Source organism: Sciurus vulgaris (genome assembly GCF_902686455.1).
Source record: "Sciurus vulgaris genome assembly, chromosome: 6".
Classification (NCBI taxonomy): domain Eukaryota; kingdom Metazoa; phylum Chordata; class Mammalia; order Rodentia; family Sciuridae; genus Sciurus; species Sciurus vulgaris.
Window position 1 is genome coordinate 119,173,458 of NC_136466.1, and position 24,984 is coordinate 119,198,441.

Sequence of the window (24,984 nt, forward strand, 5' to 3'; positions counted from 1 at the left end):
CCCTGTGGGATAGAGGGCAAGACCATGGGCTTCTCATTCCAAGCTCCCAGGTGGTGTGGTGAAGGCAAGTCACCTCACTTTTCAGAGCTTCATTTTTCCTCATATGTAAAACAGAGATGATGATTCCCAGTTCATAAAGGTAAGAATTAAATGTCTTAATGTAAGTGGAAGTACTTTGCTCTGGGAAAGCAGTAGAATATCTGTGGTGACAATGGGTTCTGTTTATTCAGTAAAGGGTGAATGCACCTCTTAGGGGCCTCTAGGGCTTCAGAAAATCAAGGGATATCACAGAGCACCCACTTTAGCTCTGACATTGTGGACCCTGCCATGGTAGGAAGGGCGAGGGGACTCTATCAGATGCCTGGGAATGAATACGAGTCCCAGTAGTTATTTCTTCAACTGCTCATTTGACTTAGCCAGCCGAGCTAGGGTAGAGAAGTTCCCAGATGAAGGACACCCTCCCATATCTCTGGCTCTCTTTATATCTTCATCTCCACTTCCATCACCAGAATCTGCATGTGGATATTCCTGAGTTTCATTTGTCCTGGGAGGAGGGGATGGGGGATAGACTTGTGTAGGAAAGGGCCTGGAAGAAGGAATAGTGCTGTTGGTGGTTGAATGGTATCTGTTTACCACCTGAACCCTAGATTAGACTCAACCTCAGTGATGAGATGAAGTAGAGGCAAAAGCTTCAGTAAATACATCAACAGTTCATAGTAGAGTTTTTTCAAGCCCCAGCCCTTGGCATAGAGATGGAGTGGTGGCTATTCTCCCACTTCAGGATAGACCTCAGTACCACTCTGCCACCTTAGGGACTGTATATTTTTTTTTCCAGAAAACCTTAAGACAACATCTTTGTCAAGGGGTGGCATGGAAGCTGTGCTAAGAGGCCTGTGGGCAGTGGGCATGGACAAACGAAGTCAATGCAGGACAGGGAAACAGGCTAGAGGTTGCGGTGTGGTGCCTGTGGTTGGATATTTGAGCATGTGCACTAATGCCTTGGGGACTAAGATAATAATAAACAATAAAAAATGTTAAGAACTCTAAAAACTTTGGAGTTGGGAACCTTACTGACCTTGAAAACTCCAGAAGGTATAATTACATTAGTAATAAAAGAATGGTGTTTGAAATATTGATGCCACTTCACATATATAGATGCTAAATCTATGACTAAAAGGAACTATCAAGACAAAGTCATATTACTATAGAATTTGTGGACCTTGGAGTTTTCATGAATTTAACAAGTCAGTCTTTCAATCCAGTTTCTCTCCATACACACAAATTTCTTCCCTAAACATTTTTCCCTCTGCATAATCACACCTATGCCTTTCTAGTCCCAAATCCCTTCCCTTTAGTCTCATCTCACCTGACTGCTTTATTAGAGGAGGGAGGGGGAAATAGAGGAGGGAATGAGAAGAATGGCTAATCCTAGGCTACATTCAAGCTTAGTCTTAGAAGAGGGACAGTTGACTACAGAAAAGGAAATGCAAGATACAGTTTCCATGCCTGTGAGAAGAAAAAAATATGATCATAAAATGAACACTAAACTGGGAATTAAGAAACAGCTATATAGAAACAGCCATAACTCTCATAGAGTGAAATTTGTTAGTACATTGTATATGGTATTCTTTCAGTTAAATCCTAGCAGTTACTAAATCATATAAATTCCAAGAAATCAGGTTGAGATTTTTTTCTCCTTAGGACTTCATTTAGGTAAAGTAAAATATGTATATTCAATATTTGGCATGCCTGCAGACTCACACCTGACAGGCTATTTGTTTTGATCTTGCTCATAATAAGATTAATGGCTCCTGTTTAATGAAAGAGAATAATATGTGAGCTATATAATTATTTAAATAACAGTCTTCCTGGCAAAAGAGGGTCTTTCAAGCAATTGACTTCAGGACAAATGTACAAATATTATCATTCCTTCCTTATGTTCCATTCCAGAAATGTTTAACAGATTCCTAAGGCTATAAGATTAGTCTTCATTAACTAATAACTGAAAACTAAAATGTATTTCCTTTTTTCTATATTTAGTAACTTTGTGTTTTTAATGAGGCTACTGGTATTGACAAACTTTACTACTCTACCACATGCCTCTGTGAAAGTAACAAAGAAATTAAGAGGTGATACCGATCACAATGACCATTACAAATCTAAAATTATAAAACGTCCAGGCACTTCTCAATTTGTCCACCATCAACAACTTATAAGTATTCTGAGCAAACAAGCAGGTGATAACTAACAGAGGCAGACACAGAAGGCTGAGGCCCCCTGAGTCAGAAGTCATTGGCCAACATACAAAATCATGATATTTCATACACAAACATGGATTCATGTTTTCTTAAGAAATAAGCTACATATTTGTGGTGGGGTGGAGGTGAATACCATAAACATCTAAGAGTAGAGGAAAGGGACCAGGGGGACTGAGGAGGGGAGGGAAAGGAGAAAATCCTGGGGAATAACATTGGCCAAATTATACTGTTAAATAGTGCATGTGTATGAATATGTAACAGTGAATCCCACCATTATGTACAATTATAAGGCAACCATTAAAAATGGAACAAAAATAAATGAGATTTTATTAAAAAAAAAAAAAAAAAAAGAAAGAGAACAAAAGAAACTTCAAAAACCGCATATCTGGCCCATATTTCCACAAGGGAATCAGCAACCAATGAAGGCTGGTGGCCTTGGCCTGCTTCAGTCTCCCTGGCACATGATCTTGCACCCACCCCCACATCCTCACCTATCTTGGCCCCAGTTAGACATGAATTCAGAGACCTTGAGTGACACACAGTCTTCAGCTCCTCATCTGGAGACCCGAGAGTCCCTTTTATTTTCCTTCAACTTCATCCCTTCATCTCTTGGCAGTACCAACTCCTTAGTCAGCATAGTTCACAAAGAACTAATCCGGCCCTCCTTCCCCATTTCCTTTCTTCTTTTTCAGCTGAATCATTCTCCTCGCCTGCCTTGTTCCCCCTCACATCCCACAGAATTTCCTCCTCAGAAGCTGGAGAATGCCTTTAGAATGCTGACGTGTGACGCTAGACTTTCCCGGAATGAACTGTGCTGCCTCGCTTCTGGAAAGATTATACCTAAATGGATACCAGAAGTCACTTCACGTTTTCACATGATGTGTACAGGGGTGCCTTACAATAACCTGATATGAAGATTTAGAGAATAATTTAAAGCCACTCTGAGTCTGAACAGATTGAGTAGCTTAAAACACATTTCTTCCTCAGAAAACAAAAGATTGAATCTATGAATATAAAAACAGTTGATATGGCTTGTTTTATGGAAGAAACATTTGCAGAGTGATTTTTGTACCATGGTAGATATTGTGGCCCAAAATAATCTGAGCAGTTTCCTCATTATTCAACCATGGTATAGTATTCAAACAGACGCAGTCATTTGAGCTCAAACATCGGAGAATGAGAAAATGTGGCTTATGGGGGGAAAGATTCATAGGAGTTACCCAGTACAATCTGTCAAACCCTGTCCTTCCTCATAGATTCACTCTTAGCAGAGGGTTGATGTGTTGTGGCTCCTGGTTGTATGCTGTCTAGCAGGAGCTACCTCTACTCTCCACTCTGGCTGTGCACACATAGAAGGCTCCTTAAATGTCCATAGGTGACCTTTCCACAGCTATCCTCTAAGAATTATGAATTCTGAGGCTTTTGGTCATCTGCTATAGTCAAGGGAACTGACCAAAATGGGGAGAGACCTTCCACTCAACCTCTAGTAGGGTTAGCATTTCTCTCCCCCTGGAGGGCTATCCTCATCCAAACTTCATAATACCAAGTCTGAGTCCCAGAAAAGTTCCTGGGCAGGAACTTATACCTGCCTCACCTAGACTACTTGGGTGTGAAGACATGTTGTGGTCCTCATAGAGAAGACTTGTCTACTCTGGCCACTACTTATGAACAAGGCCCAGGGGAGGAATATCACGACACTAAAACAAACAGATCTTTACAGAAGTTAATAAACTGCTAGGAAGAACAGAGACAAGTCTTAAGATGATTGATCCTAGACTCTGCTTATTGATTTCTCACTCTATGAAAAAATATGCAAGTTCCCCACTGCTTTTCTTTTTCTTTTCTTTCCTCTCTCTTTTTACAGCAAGAATAGGTGGAAATATAATGTATTTTGAAAAACAGAAATGATGAAACAAAACCCAAAATGTTTGAGGTGCACAATTCAAGAAACATTAAGTGTGTACTGTGCATTGGAGACCATTTTGGGAATAAATTTCTATTTCTGCTTAAAATTTTCCTACATAAGCAATATTTTGGCAAGGCATAGGGGTATGGTTTGTGTTTTGATTATAAGACAAATAGCAATATTCAAGGTAATGGAATAATAAGAATAGAATACCAAAAAGGAAAAATGAGAATTTGTTTACTGATAAAGAATATATGAGAGAGAGGGGGAAAAGAAACCCTATCAGCTTCACATATGTCCTCAGCTCAATGAGTGGATGGCAAGAATGGAAAGGCTACTTTCTTATGAGGGCTTCTGTCATCCAAGTGGGAAGCTGTCTCTCCTTTGAGACCCCCAGCCCTTAGTACCATTCCTCAACATCTCCTGTATTTCTCTTTTACTCCTGTGCTGGTTGACACCCTGGAAGGGAGCAGAGTGGTCATGGTCATTGTGGTGATGGGATATCCTGTTCCTGCTATAATGTCCTCTGCCTGGGAGAAGCAGATCAGCTCTTGAAACACCCAGAATGCAGCCCCGTCTGGCCTGGTACAAGGTGTGATCTTTCAGGGTCATTTTTAGGACTTGCATAATCATAACCCAGAAGGAAAGTGCTTGAGGATGGAGCAATTTGAGAAAATGTGGTTATGAGGGAAGAAAGTTTGAAAAATTCGGGGTCCAGAGAAAAGTGCTGAAACCTCAGGAATGCAGAGCCAAGGTCCATTTGCATTCCACTGGCGGTTCTAGTAAGGCCATAATTCTGTTATTCTTCCATCCTGTTTTCCTCTTCTTAGTAGCTGAGGAAAACTTAAAAGCCCTCAAGTTGACTGTGTATGTCAGCTGAAGAGATCCTTGTTCTGAAGTGTGTCCAGGGGAGGAGAGAGATTCTGAGTGGAAATAATAGTTTGTGGCAGTGGAAGAAAATGAAAGGAATGCTGGGGCAGTCCAAGAAAGGAAGGGTCAGTCTGAGGAAACAGCCCATGTAGTGGCTGGAATAAAGACTCTGGTACCAGGGAGGCTAGTGTCCAAACCCCAACCCACCAAATAGTTTGACCAAATATATCAAATTTTCAGAACCCCAGTTTACTAAAAAATGTAATTAAAAAAAAAAAGAAAAGAAAAAGTAACATTTTGCTTGCTCTGAAAAATTTCCATGCGTGCCCTACCTAGACTCCAGAGACATCCATGGAAATATATTTGTTCTGAAGAGGACTGCCATCTTGGAACCATAGGGAAAAGTCAAAAGAATGACAAGGACTCAATCCAGGTCTCACTCAGTTACATAGTTGGCTCTATGATAAGGTCATTCTGGCCAATCTCTGTCGTGTGCAAACAAATTTTCTTCCCAGTGAGCATGCCCAGCCTTTAAAAACATTATCTCGGTGGCCTGTAAGAAATTCTTATTTCTAATGAACTTGTTTAATCATGAAGCAACATATGCAAAGGGCAGAGCACATAGTGGGTTCTTACCACATTTAAACTCCTATTTCTGGCCAGGTATAGGCCTAGTGTCCTGGGATCAAACTCAGTCTAGGAGTTTGAGGTCACTCTGAGCAACTTAATAGGACCCCATCTCTAAATAAGTAAAAAAATAAATTTAAAAAAAAACTATTTCTGTCTCCTCTTGGTTCAAGACCTACAAAGAGTGTCTCCTGAGGCTTCCATGGCAGGAAGCCCAAGGCCACACAAATAAAAGAGAAAATACATTGCTATTTGCTTTTCAAGGCTCAGCCAAATGGCATCATCCCCCTCCTGAAGTTTTTCTCCTTGGCTATGCCCACTGAGGCAGAGCTGATTGCTGCCTCCTTTCTACCTCTACTGTGTAAACTGGATATTTCTCTTGAAGGATCTATCACATTGTTTGGCAATGGTTTGTTTACATGCTTGTCTCTATCCAGGTGCTAGGTGCTCAGCACCTCAAGTGCAGGGACTATGTTTTTTTCATCTTTATATTTCTGGCCTAGCACAATATCTGTTCCATAATAGGTGTTTAATGTTTAATGAATAAGTGAAGGAACAAACAAAGAAGGAAATGGGCAGGAAGGACAGGGAGATGCTAAAAGATCTCCTTAAACTTATTTTTTAAAATATTTTTATTAGTTGTTGATGAACCTTTATTTATTTGTATGAGGTGCTGAGAATTGAACCCAGTTCCTCACACATACCAGTCAAATGCTCTACCACTGAGCCACAATCCCAGCCCTTCCTTCTACTTTTTGCTTCTGACTTCAGACCCTTTTCCTCACTTCTTACATCAAAGCTTCCTACTTTTCCCATCTCCCCAGTTTTGCTAAAGATCATGTCCTGGACCTTAGCTTATGGATTAGGAGAGTTTTATTCTCATTAGACAGCTGGTATGAAGAGAGATGTAAGTAAATCAGACCATGAAACTTATAACCAGGGAAACCACATGACATGGTCCTGGCCAATGAGATTTTCATAGAAGTTGCTATATGAGTCTTTTAATAAAGGTCTTTAGAAAGAGACATACTTATTTGGCTTATGTCCTTGCTCTATGACTTTTCTACTTTTCTAGGACATAGACACAATTTCTGGAACAGCAATGGCAATCTTGGGACCTTGAGAACAACACATGGAGTACTACAGAAATCTCAGTCTGGATATCCTTGAATAACGAACAATGCTTGTAATGTCGCACCCCTGGGTTTTTAATTCTGTGAGAAAGCTAAACCTTTATGTGTTTAAGTCACTGATGTCTGGCTTATGTTACTTACAGCTAGGGACAATTTTGAACTAATAATCTAGCTTGCTTTCTTTTCCTCAGACATGCCAATGTCAGTTCATAATTAGAAACATTATACTTGTTATCCCCTTTGCCCGAAGTGCTTTTCTCTCAGATTATCACACATCAAGTTCTTTCTCAAAATAAGATATAGAGGTACGATGTCACCTGCTCAGAAGATTCTTTTCAACCACCCTATCTGAAAATAACTACCCATACTGCATCCAAAATGCTTTCATATCATTCTGCGTTATTTTAATCACTGAATTTGCATTTATCACTATCTAAAATGCCTTTTCACTGGTTCCATCTTGGTCACCCCTTCCCCCCCACAGCATGAATGCATTTTCAGAGTGGTTGTATCTGCAGCACCTGGAAGAACACATGGCATATGGTGGCATATGGTGGGTGCTCCATGAATAGATTCCCAAATAGAGAGATGACTCCTGGAGTTGGGCCACAAATAGAGTTTCCCATAGAAAATACTATCATATATACTAAATGGGTTTACAATTTAGGGAATTATGGGTTAAATATGACTTACAACCTAACTATAGAGCAGTGTTTTTAGGAGATACTGAGCTTTGAGTTCAGTTTCCCTTACTAAGCTCGTTACAAGCTTGACCATAGATCATTTTGTACTTCATCCCCATACCCAGAAAACCCTCCTCCCTCCTCGAATTAGTTGTATAGCTGCCTCCCCACCTTTTATTCATAAAAGCAGATCAGATTTTAACTCCTTGATGAAATTCTTTCTTTGATATACTAAAGGAATTTTCAAAAAACTTTGTTTTTAGTCCCTTTCAATGTCAGGTAAGTTTTGAAAACAGATTTCTTGAGTGCCACTACCTATATTCCTTCCAGATTTTATCTCATTTCACATCCTACCTTGGTGAAACGTACACTCAAATCCTTTCAAAGTCACCTTGTCCAACTCCCTGCCCTCCCAAGTGTTTTCTGTGCCTCAATACTTTTTGATGGGTCTGCTTAAAAATAGCAAAATGGATGCTTCCCTCTGTTTTGGCTTTCTTTGTGCGAAGCATAGGAGGTCATAATGAGATTACAAGACCCTGACATTCAGGAGAGTGACTTATTTATTTTTTTGGCTAATGAGTATGGTTTTACATATAGAAACCATCTATCTGGACTAATAGGATAGAGTTTTCCTGTTACATACATGTAAGAAATTAAAAAGAAGACCAGTGCAAAGAAGTAGAGACTTTAAAATTTAAGTGGCAAAAGCTAAGAACAGGCATCTAGGTTGGGTACTATTGACAGAGATTTTCAGTTGTTTCTCAATCTTCATTTGCTCTTTTTTATAAAATTTATTTAAAAATTCATAAATTTATAAAAATTCTAATTATAAATTTCTCATTTTAGTTAACATGACAATGGGAAAAGAATACTGGTTAGGTGAAAGTGTTCAGTTAGGTGTGACAATGTAATGCAGTTCCTGAAGAGGTTCTGTTTGTAACTGATTAAAGAACAGTGATGCAGTTGGAAGTATGGTCTCTTGCCCTTCTTCTTTTCTTCACTCTAGTCTGGAACCCAATGCAGTAATCTTGCATCATAAAGTGAGATTTCAGGTGGAAGCCACAAACTAAGAATGGGCAACAGAACCATGATCACATGAGCCACCACACCCTGTTCTAAATTGTTTATTCTAAGACTTTTCTGTGCAAGAATAAAGCCTGGTGTCTTTAAGCAACTGCTACTTTGAATTTTTTGGTTAAATGTAGCCACATATAATCCTTTCTGATACAGATGATCATGTAAGAAGCTTTTAAAATATCCCAATGCTCAGGCTGCATCTCAGGCCAATTAAATCAGAAATTCTAGGGATGGAACTCAGGCATAGTAAATGTTAAAAGCTGCCTCAGTGATCCCCCGGGCAGCTCAGGTTGAGAATCACTGTGTTAGGCTGACAGACCTCATATGTAGACTGTTCCAAAATCTCCTGGGGGAGGCAATGATACTTGTTAACAACTTAGGTTTCCAGGCTTCACACCCAGAGGTTTTTAGTTCCTTAGGTCTGAGGGCAGGTGATTTCAGTACTGAGAATCTAGGATCACATCTGAAGAGACAGTGCTTTAGGCAGTGGAGAATCTTTGGAAGTTTTAAAGTGAAGATGTAATAAGATCAGAGAAGCATTTCAGGAGGATTAGTTTGAATCTGGTGAATAAATTGAAGAGGTGAGAAATTGAAGGTAAGGAGATCAGATGGGAGGTAGTCGGGTAGTGAATGGCCTGAGGGAATATATTTCTGAACTGAGGGCGGCCACAGAAATGGGGAAAAGGAGAAAGAATAGACACTGAAAAAGATAAAAGGACTTGGTAACTGAGAGGATAAGGGGTGGGGGAACTTAGAGATATTCTAGAAGAATAGACTAGGGGGAGTGACTTCTGGGTTAGTATGCATATAGCCCTCTTTTGCTTAAACTCAGTTAAATTGCTGTCAACTGTTACTTTACTATGTATCTACAGCTACAAACCTTAGGTAGATTTTTTTTTAGCCTGAGTGTATCTACCGTCTCTCATTAGGTTGGGAACATTTATTTGCTAAATCAATTCTATTTAAAGGCTTGGAAGCTTTATTCTAACAAAAGTTAATTTCACAAATAAGTTTAGTGTGTTTATAAATATATGTGTGTGTGTGTGTATACATAAGCAGTTAAAGATTTTATATCTGCGTGTGTTTGTGTGTGTGTGTGTGTGTGTGTGTGTGTGTGTGTGTATAAGCAGTTAAAGATTTTTCATGAGGTTTTGATTTTTTTTTCTTTTTCAAATCAAGTAAAGTGAAAGAAATAAATAGGCAATGTAGTTACTGCTCTGGAGCCGTGATGTATATAGAGGTCTCTGGGATGCAGCACAACTAAACAAACAAGGGCTAAAAGTTTAAAGAACAATTCTAAAAGGTGACCTCAATAGTAATGATTATTTAACTATTCAATATAAAGCCACCAAGCAGAAGAATGTAATGGTGATATTAAACATAATTACTTATGAGTAATTGTAGAATAACACACTGACCACCGACTGGTTACAATAATGAAGGCTTATGCTTCAGAAATTGATCTTAGATATACTCTTCAAGTCCTCCATTACTTGAAAACCAACATATTGGCTTTAGAGTTATAAAACAGGAAAAGTAGCAAATACAGTAGAAATGTCATAAAATGTGAACTAATCTAATCTCCCAATTCTTACTAAAGTCTGTATCAAGTCACAGCTCCTTTTAAGAGTAAATGTTGGAATATCAAGTAAACTTAATGAACAAGGCACATATTGTCACTGAACGTGCCATTCAGAGTGTGGAGATGATGAAACAGCCTTGCCCCCTTGCACTTCTTAGTATAAACAATAAAGAGTTGATGAATTTTCCTACAGTTTATCTTAGACCCAACTTTTTCTCTAATTGGAATATCTATTGAGAAAACACTAACAAGGTGAAAATCATTCCATTTACTCAAAACATAAAAAGGCTCAACTTTGCAGACAATGGAAGAGCACTTGTCTAGATCCCCTCTCACAATTGAGTTTAGTGGCTAATCAGAGCATTCTTTAATCTGATGTGAACTGATACTTGGTCATGTGCTCTAGAGTATGTTTATGTTCCTTAACCAACAGTGTATGCACCATGATGGACTGCCACCTGCCCAAAACTTCCCTGCACACCAGAGAAAGTGGTCACTCTGCAGGTGTATTGTCAGTTGATTTTGTTGATCTGATTTTGTCCTTGTGAAAAGGAGAAATTTGAATACAGACACACTCACAAGCAAATGCCATGTGGAACTGCAGACAGATATTTCAGCAAACCATGGAGCACCAGTGATGGCCAGCATGATACTAAAAGCTAAGGGAGATGTATGGACTAGATTCTTCTTCAGTCCTTAGAACCAGAAACCAATTCTGCAGAAACATTCCCCTTAACCTTCTTGCCTCCAGAACTGTGGGGCGATACATTTCCATTGTTTAAAGCCACTCAGTTTGTGGCACTTTATAATTATTGCCCTAACAAACTAATGCAGAATTGTGCTTCCATCATTATCTCAGAAGATAGCAAATTCATTTTGGTATAGACATAACTTGCCTTTCGCTATTTGATCAGGGAGAATTAAAAATTCTAAAGCAAAACACCTGTCATAGGAAGGGAAAATAAAGGACAGAGTGGGTGGCCTGGCGTGCCTGCCAACTGCAGGGCTCTTTTGCTAACAGCAAAGGCTGTCACTGCCCACTTAAGGCCTCCTCCATCGTGTGGATCAAAGAAAACTGAGAAGTTGCCTCCGTGGTCACTGAGTTCTTCCACATTTTCCCACCCCACGTCTTTGCTGTGGTCTTGGCCATAGTGTCAAGGGGATTTTATTAAGCTGCAGTTCTATTTTCCCTCTTCCTAACAAATGGAGCAAGGGAATGTTCCAGAAACCTGCAAGAAATGGGAATGGAAAAAATAGAGCAGAAAAATTGGATAAGAAACAAACAAACACAGACCAAGGAGGGAGGAGGCAGGGAGAAGGAGAAAAGGAGAAAAGCAGGCCTGGCTGGTCAAGGAAAATCCTGAATTTTGTATTTATGGATCTTTAGGATACTCGTCACATTGCTTCGAAAAAAAAAAAAAAAATCAGGAAATTAAGAGTCTTCTTGTGAATTTAGTATGTGTTAAGATTTAAAAAGAAAATTATTTTTGGAATTTAATTCTTAAACTCCCTGTGTGGTGCTTCTTATTTCCTAGGTCAGTTCTGTAAACAAAATCTATGTGACTGTACATCAATTAATGTAGTTCAATCCTCTTGTTTAGGTGCACAGGGAATTTAACAGATGTGTCCAATGTCACATAGGCTACACCAGAACTAGGTAAAAATTTTTTCAGTATTACATAACTTATGAAGTTGATATAAACAAAGAAAATATGTCTAAACCTAATGATTTCTCCATATTGTCTGTTAGGTGTTCAAGAACAGGTCTTTTTATGGCCTTCTGGGAAATTTCATCATAGAACGTTCCTCAAAATATAATGTAAGAAACAAAGACAAACAAAAATTTATTCCAGCCATAATATTTATTTGAAAAATATTTGATGGATTAATATACATTTTTATATAAATGAATCTTGACAACCTGCACTTTATGTCTTAACATTTATATCTTAACAATTACACTAACATCAACCCATACTTAATAATAAGAGCAACTTACTTTATAACAGGCAGCCTCCTAAATACTTGCCCCTCACAATGCCATATGATTTGATTCTACTATTTATTAACCCCTTTTGCTGATTAGGAAACTAAGGCAGAGAGAGATTATACCTTTGCCCAAGGTTATACTGTTTGTGAACTACCAGTCTGGCCCCCAAGTTTATGTACTTAACCGCTCTACCAGATGGCCACATGCCACTCTGTGAAGCAATTTGCATATCAACTTGCACATGTACCCTTAGTAAGCGGTAAAGCCAGAATTTTATCCAGATCTAATCTGATTTAGAGTCAATGCTCTTTTCCATTACACTATCTTGTCTCTCACATTAGCATACTTAAATCTTATTTTTAAGATCTGGCAAATGCCCTTCCACACTTGGAATTTCTTCAGCAGCCATTAACAGAAAGTATTGGCATGTTTTAAGAAGACTCAGTTTAACACAGACACCACAGAAGCAGTATTAGAAAGGAATCCTAACCACCAGACCACCATAGCATCAGCTTCTGGGATTTGCTAGGGGCCCAGGGCCATTCTGGGTCACCCCTCCCTTGTGTTCTATGCTCAGGAGGTGGTTGTGTGTTTGATAGAATAGGCACTAGATCAGGGAGCAAAAGACTCCAAATTCCAGTCTCAGGCAGCCTCTGATAGAAAAAGTGCCATCAGATAGGCTGGGCACGTGATCCCTGCTCTGCATACTGAGCTCTCTCAGTCCTCTCGGGTACTCCATGAGCAAATGCAGCAACTAGTTTACAGATGAAGGGACTGATAGAACATTAATTCCATCAAGGTCATAAAAGATGGTATTCATTACAGGTCTCTCTGACCAAAATCTCCTGTATACTCTGCCAAGTTGCCTCTAAAATCTTCTGAATGTCAGACTCCTCAAATATAAAGTGCCCTGGAGCCCTAGGATGTCTCAGAAGTCACTTTAAGATGAAGGAAGTCCAAGGAGACAGGGTTTGGACAGTTACCTACCCATGATGTGCAAGCAGGCACACACTTAGGCACATACATATACCCTCAAACTATACATAGCAATGCCATTTTGACCTATCTTCTAGATTTGACTTTCCACATTTAAATTGAAGGGAAGATTTACTGCTTAAAAAGTCTCTTGCAAGTAATGTGTGTGTGTGTGTGTGTGTGTGTGTGTGTGTGTGTGTGTGTGTGTGTTACTGGGGATTGAACCCAGGGCCTCACATATGCTTGGCAAGTGCTTTACCACTGAGATACATCCCCAGTGCAAGTAAGGTCTCTCCCAGCCTTAATATCTAGAAAAAGATCTGAGTTATAAAGGTATAGTAATCTTGGTAAATCATACCAGGCACAGGATACTCCTGATTCACCTGGCTGGGTTGTGCTAAGACACTTGCTGCCTCTGAAAGCAAAGGCTATTGCTTGAACAGTTACTGACCTAAACACCATTTCAGAAAATGTTTGATTGTGTTGGCAAAGATAGCCTTCTTACCCAGGGTGGTCATGAGAAACTCGGGCTGGGTTTTCTCCTTCGTGGTCACTACCATTCCTGGAGTGGTTCAATTGATTGCGGATGAAAGAGAGGTAGCATCTGTGGCTTAATTCTGACTCATAATTTTTTTTTTCTTCCGCTCTTGTTTCATCTTTTTACCCTACTTTCAACCCCATCTCCCTCTTCTGGCCCCAAATTCAGCTGGTAAACAAGGAAGGAATGCTCTGTACTGGTAAGAAACAGAGTTAGGGAATTCACTAACTTCAACTTCTGCCTTTCTTGTACCTGTATTCCTACAGTAGCACCAGTGCTTAGAGGCTAGCTATCAGACAGGCACTTGATGGATGCATGGGAAACCAACCTTAATTTTTCTTTCATCTCTCTAACTTATATCCTTTTATTACAAGCTACATCTGTAGAAAAGAATGAAGCCAACAAAAGGCCAAGTGTTAAGCATGGTGATGGTGATAATGCCTTAAAAAACATTTATTAAGATATTCTTTATATACCATAAAATGAACTCACTTTTAGTGGTCAAGTCAATGGTTTTTAGTAAATAAAAGAGTTGTAGTTTGGAATATTTCCACAGTCCAATTTTGAAATGTTTCCATCACCCTAAAAAGATTCCTTGAGTATATCTTGAGTAATTAGCTGTTCCCACCTAAGTACTAGGTAATCACTAATCTACTTGTCCCTATGACTTTGTTTTTTCTGGGTATTTCATAGCAATGTAATCATATACTGTGAGGTGTTTTATGACTGACTTTTTTCAGTTATCCTATTCTCTTTAAGATTCATCCATATTTTGGCATTGTTGGTATTTCGTTCCCTTTTACATAACTCTTTGAATGGTACATTAAATAGAGAAAAGAGCATGGATTTCAGAAGCAAGGAAACATGGGGTTTGAATCAAAGATGCAACACTTCTTAGCTGGGTCTTTGAGCAAGTTCCTTAATCTCCTTGAACCTTCTTGGTAAAATAAGGATAATAATCCCTCCTTCAGATGCCTGTTTTATGAATTAGCTGAATTGTGACAGCAGATAGTGGGCATTCAAGAAATCCAGTATTTTTCTCTACTTTCCTAAGAACTTTTGTTTTTCTCACCTCAGCTTCATACTGTGAAGGGAAACTTACAGCCTCTCTACCAAACTTCACATCAAACTTGATATGAGAACCCACAAAAAAAAGCAATATCAGCAACAGAATTCCACAAAAGGGAATCACATTCTTCATTAATGGAGCCCTGAAGGTGAAGAACTAGAGGGATTTTCTTCAATTATATCACTGTCATTTTTAATAAATAATGTCAAACTGCATTTAATTATTTTCAAGAGGGAAAATGTGTCAAATTTTATCCTAGACCATTTTCTGAAGTTAGCCTTACCTTTGCAAGGATCTAAGAACACCATATTTTCTCACTAATTCTTATAAAACTTCCTCCAATAACATGACCCTCGCTTAATAGATAAGCAACAAAGTTAATACAATCCACCTCAAATCCTCAAAACTCAACTTTTAGCCAACAGTTTTAGATCCCTTCTTTTCTAAAACTTAGAGGAACTGAATTTCATGTGTACAGAAAAATAAACATTCATTTATCCAGTCCACTGTCTCTGCTTAGAATGAATTCTCATTTTGAGTTTCAACTTAAAGGGATCCTGGATACAACCACATCCTACACTCTGGGACACAAAGGTTATGGAGTTGTTACTCCTCAGCCCTGAGTGGAAAATTCCCTGTCCTAACCTGCTTTTCTTCTGAGACATTGTTTCTCTATGCTTTTTAAACCCTTACTCTCCCCTTCATGTTTCTTAATTGTTTTTTTCTCCACTTCACATTTCTCCCTTCATATTTCACATTGTTTTTGTCTCTCAGAATTATTATAGCTGCATTTCTTGAAATACTTCCCCTTCACTTCCCAGATTCACCTCCTATTAAGTACATATTTTGTTGCCCTCACTTCCAGGCAATCAGAAAGATGTATTTTTTTTCATGATATAACATGCCTATTGTCAAATATAAGCTATTAAGAAAGGCAACATAGGGCTTTTCAGTTTCTCTCTATCAGCAATAGTCACTATACATAGTATTGGCATTAATTATGATAAAGAGGAAATTATATGTAATTCCTACAAGTAATCAATCTGCAACATTATCAGGTGGGTCTGACTAATTTGAACTTCTATTATGATAAAGCCATACTCACAGATAAAGGCTATATTATGACTGAACCAAGCACTTAAATTACTGTATTTGTACAAGGATTTCTATGCTTCTTTGCTTTAAAATAGCAACTGTTAACAAAACCCTGGCTAACTTTTCTCCCAATATGGAGATCAAGAAGGAGTAGATGGGATCCCAGGAGAAAAGTTTTCACTCACTCTATTATCACCTTACATAGACTTGGAAATCCATAAATATAAAAATGAATAACTTGGAGAGACAAAATTATTTAGATTTGTGAATTTCTCCAATCTGTAAAAACAAGCAAACAACAAACTTCCTTACTTTCATTATCACTACAGTGAAGGGAGTAATCTATTTCCAAGACTTTATTTTAGGGATTTTATTTTAAGTGAAATCATAGGAATTCAACTCATGGTATAAATAGTTTGGTAAATCTGGGATTTAGCAAAATTTTTCTCTCTACAACATAGCCCTTTTGTTTGGCAGCAAATGACAAAATAAACTTGAGGCCTGATAATTTAACTTTAATTGGATGCTCCACCCCACTCCCCAAATCTTAAGTCCCAAATTACATTATGCAGCCATCATACTTAAAGTTAATTTTTTAAAGAAAAAAAAAAAAAAAAAAAACACTTCATAACTACCCCCCCCACCAAAACACACACACACACACACACACACACACACACACACACACACACACACACGAGAATCCTATAGCTTTCAGATTATGGTTTCACTTATAGTTCCTTTATACCTCTCCAGAAAAGTCTGACCTTGGGGTGATTGGTTTAAATCCCAAATTTGCAAAGACCATCTCTGAGCCTTGGCCACCATAACATTCTGTCAGTATCCATTCGTCATATATACAAATTATCAAATAATGCCAAGAGACTCCTACCCTGAGATGGCAGCCAGTTTTTGGTGTGCCTGACGGGCCATTTCACAGCCTTTGGTTCTTGTCTTGTGCATTTCCGCCCGAAGTGAGGGGCAACTGACTGAGACGTCCCCAATAGAAATGACCAACTCTCGGTACAGGGCCACTTGCGTGTTGAACTCTTGGACAAGCTGGAAAAGAAGCCAGTTTCTTTCACCAAACACTTGTCTTTAGAAAGTTTCCTATTTGGGTGCACATAAACGAAATTTCACTGACCTCTGAGCCTGCTCCCCACATCTCCAGTTAAGGAGTCTAAGGACTGCTTAAAAGCTTAAGGTGCAAAGATGGCAAATCTCTTTGTCCAAAGCAAATGTTTATTTTCCATAAGCAAGCCTAACCCCGGAAGCTCTATCTGCACACCTACTTGTCCCTACTTATTCAGACTCAGTTTTTGAAGAGCAAGAGCTTATTTGGAGAGTTATCATGCCACTCCCAGGTCACTATACCACGATGCTGGGGACTCTTACATGGACGCTCCCCTCTGCTACTGCTAGGACATAGATATGAAGTGGCAAGAGAAAAAAGACCAAAACTAGGGTGTAACAGGCAAAAACAGTCATCTCCTGCGGGGCCACGGAACCCCTCTGGCTCTGGAGCCTGACGGGAAGATTGGACACAGTTTCTGCGCTGGAACCTTCATTCCCTCCGCAGCGCCCCGTGCGCTCTGTTTGGGTTTGTTTGCTACTGTCTCACCACAAAGCAGCACCCCCCACCTTCCCAACCCCTCCCTCCTGGTGAGCGAGCCAGTTCACATCCACCATTCTTCCAGGGGGGAGAGGCACAATCGATAGACCTTGACTCCCAGGACCCTGGTCGTGGCACTTCTCTCTCCAGGGTCAGTACGACCCGGCAGTCACCCCGAATCTGAGGGACTGCAGATTTAAAAATAGTACATGGCACGTGATCGGCATGGAGGAGCTGAGCGTGGGGAGTGGCTGGCACTCAAGCGAACCAGGAACATACATGACTCCCCCAACCCCCTCTTAAAAAAAAAAAAAAAAAGAGGCGCAATTTTCACCCACCATCTTGCAGTCGTCCAGGGCTCGCTGGGTTTTGTGGGCGCTTTCGGAGCCGCTGCCCCTGCGCTCCCAATCTCCGCTCTGCAGCGGGGGCTTGCTGATCTGGAAGATGGAGGAGCGGGTGGACCGGCTGGGGCGCTTTTTGCGCCCATTCGGTGCAGAACTCATGCATACACATCCACTAAGCCGAAGCCGCTGGTGCAGTGCGCCCCGGCGCGGGCGGCCCGGTGGTTGCCCTGCACTACGCGGCCAAGCAGCAGGAGTCGGGACCCGAGGCGCGCAGCTCACAAGGTTGGAGCTGGCTGCGCGGGTGGGTAACCTTCAGCTTGAAGGAGAGCAGGGGAAGCGCTGGCTGTGCTGTGCAGCATCGCTTCCACTAGCAGCGATGAAGAGGCGCGATCAAGTTCTGCTTAGCAGCATTGCCGGCCCTGTCCCGGGAGCTGGACGCTGGCGTGGGTTCGCACAGCCTTCCACTCGGCATGGATTGCAAGGCTGAGCGAGAAGGAACGCGCTGCCCCACGGTTCCGAGTTTCCATTCAGATGGGGGAGCAGCTTTCAAAGCCTGAGCTGCAAGGTGGGGGGCGGGAGGGGGTGTCGCTCTTGCTTCAGTGTCTTCCCGCAGCGGCGCTCAGTTCCTCTTTCCCCTCCCTCTGCGGTCGCCAGGCCTGGAAGGGCTGGCCGTCCCCGCAGCAGGCAATTGGCTCTAATCGGTTGCCTTGATCCCTTGTCTCCACGGGCTCCTCTGTTTAAGGATCCCAAATGAATCCGTGGCGGGACTGGCAGACGCAGGGAATCGGTCCGGCTGACGTTGGTCGCGGCCCCGCACATTGATAGGACAGGAATACTAATGTGATCTGTCCATACAACCCCCTTCCCCCTCCACAGTTTATGCACTTACCCAATCAAATCCCAGGGAACATCAATTGCAATATTACTTCATCTGCTCTATTATTAGAAACGAAAAGTGTCATCAGAGTAGAGCACATTGCCACATGCTGGGACCTAAACAGGATTTTAAATAAGTCAACGTGGGCTCGAGCCCTCAGCTTCTCAGAGGAGACTGTCTGGGTCCACAGGAGGGAGTGAGGTTTTTGCTTCATGTGAAGATCCCTTGATAACATAAAAGGGAAGCTTTGTTTCCCCGAGTTGTTTTGGTTTTGTTGTTTTTGTTTGTAGGGGTGGGAAGGCAATCAGGTGGAATGCACAGAGGCATTCCCTCAAATCGATCCTCATCCCCTTTCCATTTTCAACTTACACTTTTGGTTTTACATTGTGGAGTCTCAGGATCCAACTCTTTGAGTTTTCCAGTATGGACAAGAAGAAGTAAGAGCCAAAAGACTTCCATGTACCCTCAAAAAATGATCCTTTCTCCTCTTTGGGGGCATCACTAACCTGAAGGCCAATGGAAAGAGGAGTAGATGCCTGTATAAAAAGGGGTTGAGATGAGGTATCAGCCACCTATGTTCACCCTTAACCACTGACTTCCTAAGATCCTTCTGGGAAGAAAAGGGAGTAAGTGTGGGCATTCAACTCTAATGCTCTGAGGATGCTTGTTCTCATGAATGATTTATTTGGAGGAGAGAGATAAAAGAAGTCTGCCACAGAGGAACTAGTTACATGGCGGAAAGCCTATCAAGAATAAATCAGAGGTTCCTGGTCAGTCTCTTAAGGGGATATGGAAAATACATAGAAAGGGAGAGCCAGAAACAGGAAGGCTAACACCCCCAAATAGGGGGTGGTTCTAGAATTATTATTATTATTATTTTTCACAGGATAATTAAACCCAGACATGGTGTCGTAAAATAAGAGAGCTAATACATGGTTTCTGGCACAGAACTCCAAAAACCATTGGAAATTATCTGAGGGACAAGAATGACAGGAGCATCTTGTTACCAGAAAGAGTAGCCCTTATTTAGAAACTTGGAAATTTCAGCCCCACTCCCCAACCTCTGGGGAAGAAAGAGGGGATAAGTGATTGAGTACCCCATCAATAGAACTCAGTCACTTTAATCAATTATGTCTGTATAAAGAAATCTCCTTTTAAAAACCTCTAAACGAGTATGGAGTTTGGGGAGCTTCTACATTAGGGAAAACATCAGGTGCTGGGAGGGTGACATACCTAGAAAGGACATGGAAGCTCTGAGCATCCCACTGTCATACCTTGCCCTGTGAATCTCTCCTATTTGTTCCTGAGTATCCTTTAAAATCAACTTGTAATAGTAAGTAAAGTGCTTCCCCAAGTTCTATGAGTCATTCTAACAAATTATTGAACCCGAGAGAAAAGGAGATTGGAAACCCTGAGTTTGTCACCCAAGTTGAACAGAAGAGTAGGTAACCTGGGGGCCTAACACTTTTGACTGGCCTCTGAAGTAAGGGCAGTTTTGTGGGAATGAGCCTTTAAATCTGTGGAATCTAATGTTAATTCCAGGTAGTTAGTGATGGAAATGAATTGAATTGTAGGGCACCTTGGTGCCAGAGAGTTGGTGGTATTGAAGAGACATCATGTATTTAGTTGGGGAGTAAAAACAAAACCTAACAGGTGGATATTTGAATGGATATTCAGCTGCATTTGCATATTACTTCATAAAAGTTTAAGAGTCAGTTTTCTTTATCACAAACTAGGGGAGGGAGTCATCAGTTCTCTTCAGACCTCTATATACTGTTATCCTCTAGGGCTTTAGGTGACCCAAAGAGCTGTATGAAAGGGATCGTTCATTATTCTGAATCTCCTCAAATATAAGAAGGTCAAAGAGGTTAACCCTTAGCCTGACCATTCCTCTTTCCCTCGGTCTCAGTTTGTTCTCTACTGCATATGTGTAGGGAGAAGAAGGGGCTAAGGGATATTTATACCAGGTGCCTGGGATTTGGTGAGTGGTTAGCAAGAAGGACTTTAAAGAGAAATTGATGATACCTATTTGTAAATTCTTTAAGTCCTGTCATATAAATTCCTTTCATTGTCATTAAATTGCTTCCCTCCTCTCCTCCCTCCACCAGAGAATCTGCTCTAGTCCGTGGTTGATGGGGTTTTGGAGAATGAAAGGAAAAGACATTACCTTTTACATGTGTGCAGACAGGATGGAGAGAATGAGGCACTGGAGCTCAATCTGCTGGAAGCCTTTTGCCACTATTCTGTTATTTCATCCCTTTTCACTGCAAGAAAATTGTGGCTTACACCAGATCTGAAAATCTCAAAGCTCTGCAGTAGTAGATTTCTACTCTAGCTACAACCATCCGGTTCCTGCCCTCATCCCCTTCTTCTGCTTAGAGATAAATTCAACAAATTAAAAGGGAAAAAAGGCAACAAAATTGCACTGCCCTGTTTCCATGCCATATTTCTTGTAGGAGTTGGGAGAGGGAAGAATACCAAGGAATAAATGGGACAAATGCAGTGCCACATCTAAAGGACTATAGACTTGGACACCTCTTGGGGTATTAAGTGGAAATTGTCATTTTCAGGTGCCCCTTGGCCTTGACTGCCAAAAAGAAGGTTAAAATTCAGTTGGAAATCTCAAAAACAAGAGTACATTTGCTGGTTACCCAGACCCAATTTTTTTGGCATATCTCTGACAATAGGTTCCCTACAGGTATATTGCTTTGACAAGGGTCACATCCTAGATTCACCCAATGTAAGATACACCTTACATTTCATGTTCTCTCTATGTAAGTCTAAGAGAATTCATTTTAATTTGGAATTTTTAAAAAAGAATACCATGAGAGAAAATCAGTTTAGCATGAACATGAACCATGGGCACATTTCTTTACATTGGTGCAGTGAGGAATCATGTTGGGACCCAAGAATGAACAACTGAAACTAGTCAGGCCTCTTGTGAAAGGAGATACTGGGAGGCAGATTTCATTTAGAAATATAGTTCGAGGGCGTTAAAAATAACGAAAAAGGGCCTTATTTGAATTGGTCTGTGACACAGACTGAGAAAAATATATTAAGATGCTGAAGAAGCTGGGGAACATCTGAAGTGAATGCTAAAGCTCTTTTCTGTTAGTGTCAAAAGATAAGATATTAAGTTATTGTGAAAAATTTTAGTGCATAAATTGTCTACTAAATGATTCATTTCTACTAAAAATAAGGAGGCCAATATGTTGGGAACAATTATTTATTAATTTCACAAATATTTGTGAGTGTTTTTAGTAGGGGCACATCCAGGTTTCAGTGTTCCTGGAAGTTTTGCAATTTGTGGGCCTTTCTTTAAGAAAAAGATTTCAACAATTTAAATACCAAACTGGATACATGGTCTTAGAAGAAGCCTGTACAAGTGAGGGTCCCTGAAGCTTAGGAGTCTACCTTTGGTATCTCACATATGCACACCATGTTCAGTTTTCCCCCTTTTTCTGATGATCACATTTCCTTTGGGAATTTCGTCTCTTCTCATTTTTTGTCCACATGGCTCTGTGAGTGGGCATGTGACTTAGGTTTGGCCAATAAGAGCACTGCATCCCTACAGCCATGATGATTAGTTTAATGATGGATATGAAATCTAAAGTGGACCAATGAAGTTTAACCTTGAGACTTTTTCCTGAGCTATCAGGTTGAAACATATGACACTGTCATTATTCGACCATTTTTGAACTATAACACCTGAAATAGGTATTGACAGATATGTGTGGGAGCTTTTCAGAAGTTGACTAATAGCAGGAGCAAAGGCACAAGAGTGGAGGGCATGAGGAGTCTGACCTGAACTGAGGATCAGGAAGAGGGGCTCATGTGAACATGTTTTGGGTGAGGTCAAGCAAGTAGGATAAACAATCTGGTTCCTTTGGTTTAGGAAATAATGGAAGACAGAAACTGAGCAACAGAGAAAACCTAACAATTTTCTTTGGATAACAAAAATGTGACTCTTCATTGGGAAACATATACTCAAGCACTAATTTGATGTCTACCGTGATCTTCCTACACTTTTGCAGAAGTGGACTTTGTGTCTGAATTCCAGTGTTCTCAGGAATCAATGATACAACTATGGGCAGATGGGAGTTAATAGTAGCTAAGAATGGAATGGTTCACATTACTTAGAGTTTTTAGAACAAAACAGGTTTAGTCCTGATGCTGTATTGGGAGAAATCATGGGAAAAAAGACAATTGCCATTTTTTGATTAAGCAAATTAACAAGAGGCAAGTGATGTTTTAAGAAAATTAATTTGGCAGTGATATGTGGCTTGGATTGGAATAAAGAGTAAAGCCATTTATTAAACTATTATAATATACCAAGTGGAGGAGAAACCCTACTGTGCTGGTAAGAGCCAGGGAGATACTTAAGAGGGTTTTAAGGTCAAAGAATTAACCCACAATGGGACTAACTAGAAAATATCTGAACTATTAAAGTTTAAAAACAAAAAAAATGAAAACAACAAAAACAGCAACAGACATTTCAATCTCTCATAGAAATAACAAAACATTGACAATTATCCCCGAATTTTGCATCTTGCCCTGGCTCAGTAGAGGCTTTTCTGCCTGATGTGTATCCAGGACAAGTACCCATCAGTTTATGCCTCCAGTCTGCCTCATCTGTGAATTGTACTGAAACCTGCCATTTGACTGGATCCCTTTCTCCAACTGCAGCTCTGACTTACACCTAATCTGTATCACACCATCCCAGTCACATCATTCACTCTTTTGCTGAACCTGTTTCCTTCTTTTGGCCTCATTAATCCTGTCTGCAGTGGTCACTCTTCCAGCAAAATCTGGTTCCTTTAAGGACACTTGTGGACCTGCCAAGTGTGCTGAAGCACACATTGGAGGAACACTGCAGGGGACAGACTGTGTCTGTAGAACTAGCTCCTTAACTGTCCTTTGACCCATCTGTGTCCTGGCTCATTTTGGCCATTTCATTTCCTACCTTTGCTTCATTCTCTGGTTCATCTCTACTGCTTCTCTCTTTCATGGTTCCTACAATGCATCCATATCTTTTCCTTACTTTAAAAAATTACATTGCAGAAAAGGAGAAAGTCCTCTTTGACCATCATCCCAGTCTCATTCTTATCCTGCCTCCTCAGATATGATTCTTCTAATAAGTTACTATGTAAATATTCCAGATCTTCTATTAGGATGTATACACTTCTATCTTCCTGAGAAAGCTGTATAGTATTTTGGTGTTGTTTATGTATGTCTATTTTTATAGAAATGATGTATTCTATATCATTTTGCAACATACATTTTCTCTTTCTTCTCACCACTAGGCCTTTGGAGAGGCTTCTGTATTGTTGCACAACTACCTCAATCTTGAACTTCTGTACGATGTTCTAGACTAATAGATGCATTATAGTTTACTAAACCACTTCCCCTGTTGGCTCATTTAGATTATTTCCAGTGTTTTAATATTATTAATAGGGCTGCAATGAAATTCTTAAGACCACCCTCTTCTTCATATAAGTATATACTTCAAAAGTATATGTGAAAAGTGAAAGTCTGGGTCATAGACTATAAGCATTTATATTTTAATGAGATACTTGAAATTTCTTCCCAAAGTGGTTGTACCAAATTACATGCATGTTGGTTATTTATGAAAGTTCTTCTTTCCTCACAAACTGGCCAGTTTGATATCATTATACTTTTAAATGTGTTCCAACTTGACTTTCCTATTTCGATGCTGTATTCTTTCTCTTAGCTTTCCAATTTCTCTTCCCAGGCTTTTGCTGATTTAGTAACTCCTAGTAGAGAATTTCTATGACTTATAATTGGTAGTATCCCACCTGCACCCCCACAGCCCTCTCATCTAGTATGGCCCTAAGACTCATGCTCACATGAGTAGACATGATACAGATAGGTATAGCCTATCCTGGAAAGACTAGGATTTTAAATTGTTCACTTCTAGGGAATATAGGCAAGGCAGGGATGAGAGAAAAAAATCAAAAGATGAATTCAAATTTCCTGACCTGAGAAATTATGAAAGTGGAATTTTCCCTGATAGCATTGGACAATTGAAAATACCAGACTAGGTTATAGATTTGAGCTAGGGATATAAAGTTAGAAGTCAGAAATAAAATGTGGTCAAAGAAGTAGAAGAATGGATATGTTTACACAAAGAAACAAGTATAGGGAAGAAAAAAGGCAGAGGCAAAGTCAGCAGAGGAATGAAAAAGGGACTGTCAGGACTTTTCAGGAAAAGTCACTAAATACAGTGTCCCAGAAGCAAAGGATGGAGTCATTTTCAAGAAGTGAGCTGTATGTTGCCCCAGAGGTTTCAAGGAGTAAAGGTCTTAGAAAACTACATCTGGGTAAGAG

At 40.1% G+C, this 24,984-nt stretch overlaps 1 protein-coding gene across 1 annotated transcript in view; it reads right to left on the minus strand.

Moving 5' to 3' along the window:
• The window catches only part of RGS7BP (regulator of G protein signaling 7 binding protein), a 98,039-nt gene extending 79,444 nt beyond the window's left edge, over positions 1 to 18,595 (minus strand). Inside the window, exons 1-2 of the mRNA XM_079144890.1 lie at positions 17,754 to 18,595; positions 16,696 to 16,862 (exon numbers count right to left, since the gene is read on the minus strand). Of these exons, the coding sequence (XP_079001016.1) occupies positions 16,696 to 16,862; positions 17,754 to 17,918 (332 nt within the window). The 5' untranslated portion in view covers positions 17,919 to 18,595. The remainder of the gene's footprint in view (positions 1 to 16,695; positions 16,863 to 17,753) is intronic.
• Positions 18,596 to 24,984: the final 6,389 nt, after the last annotated feature.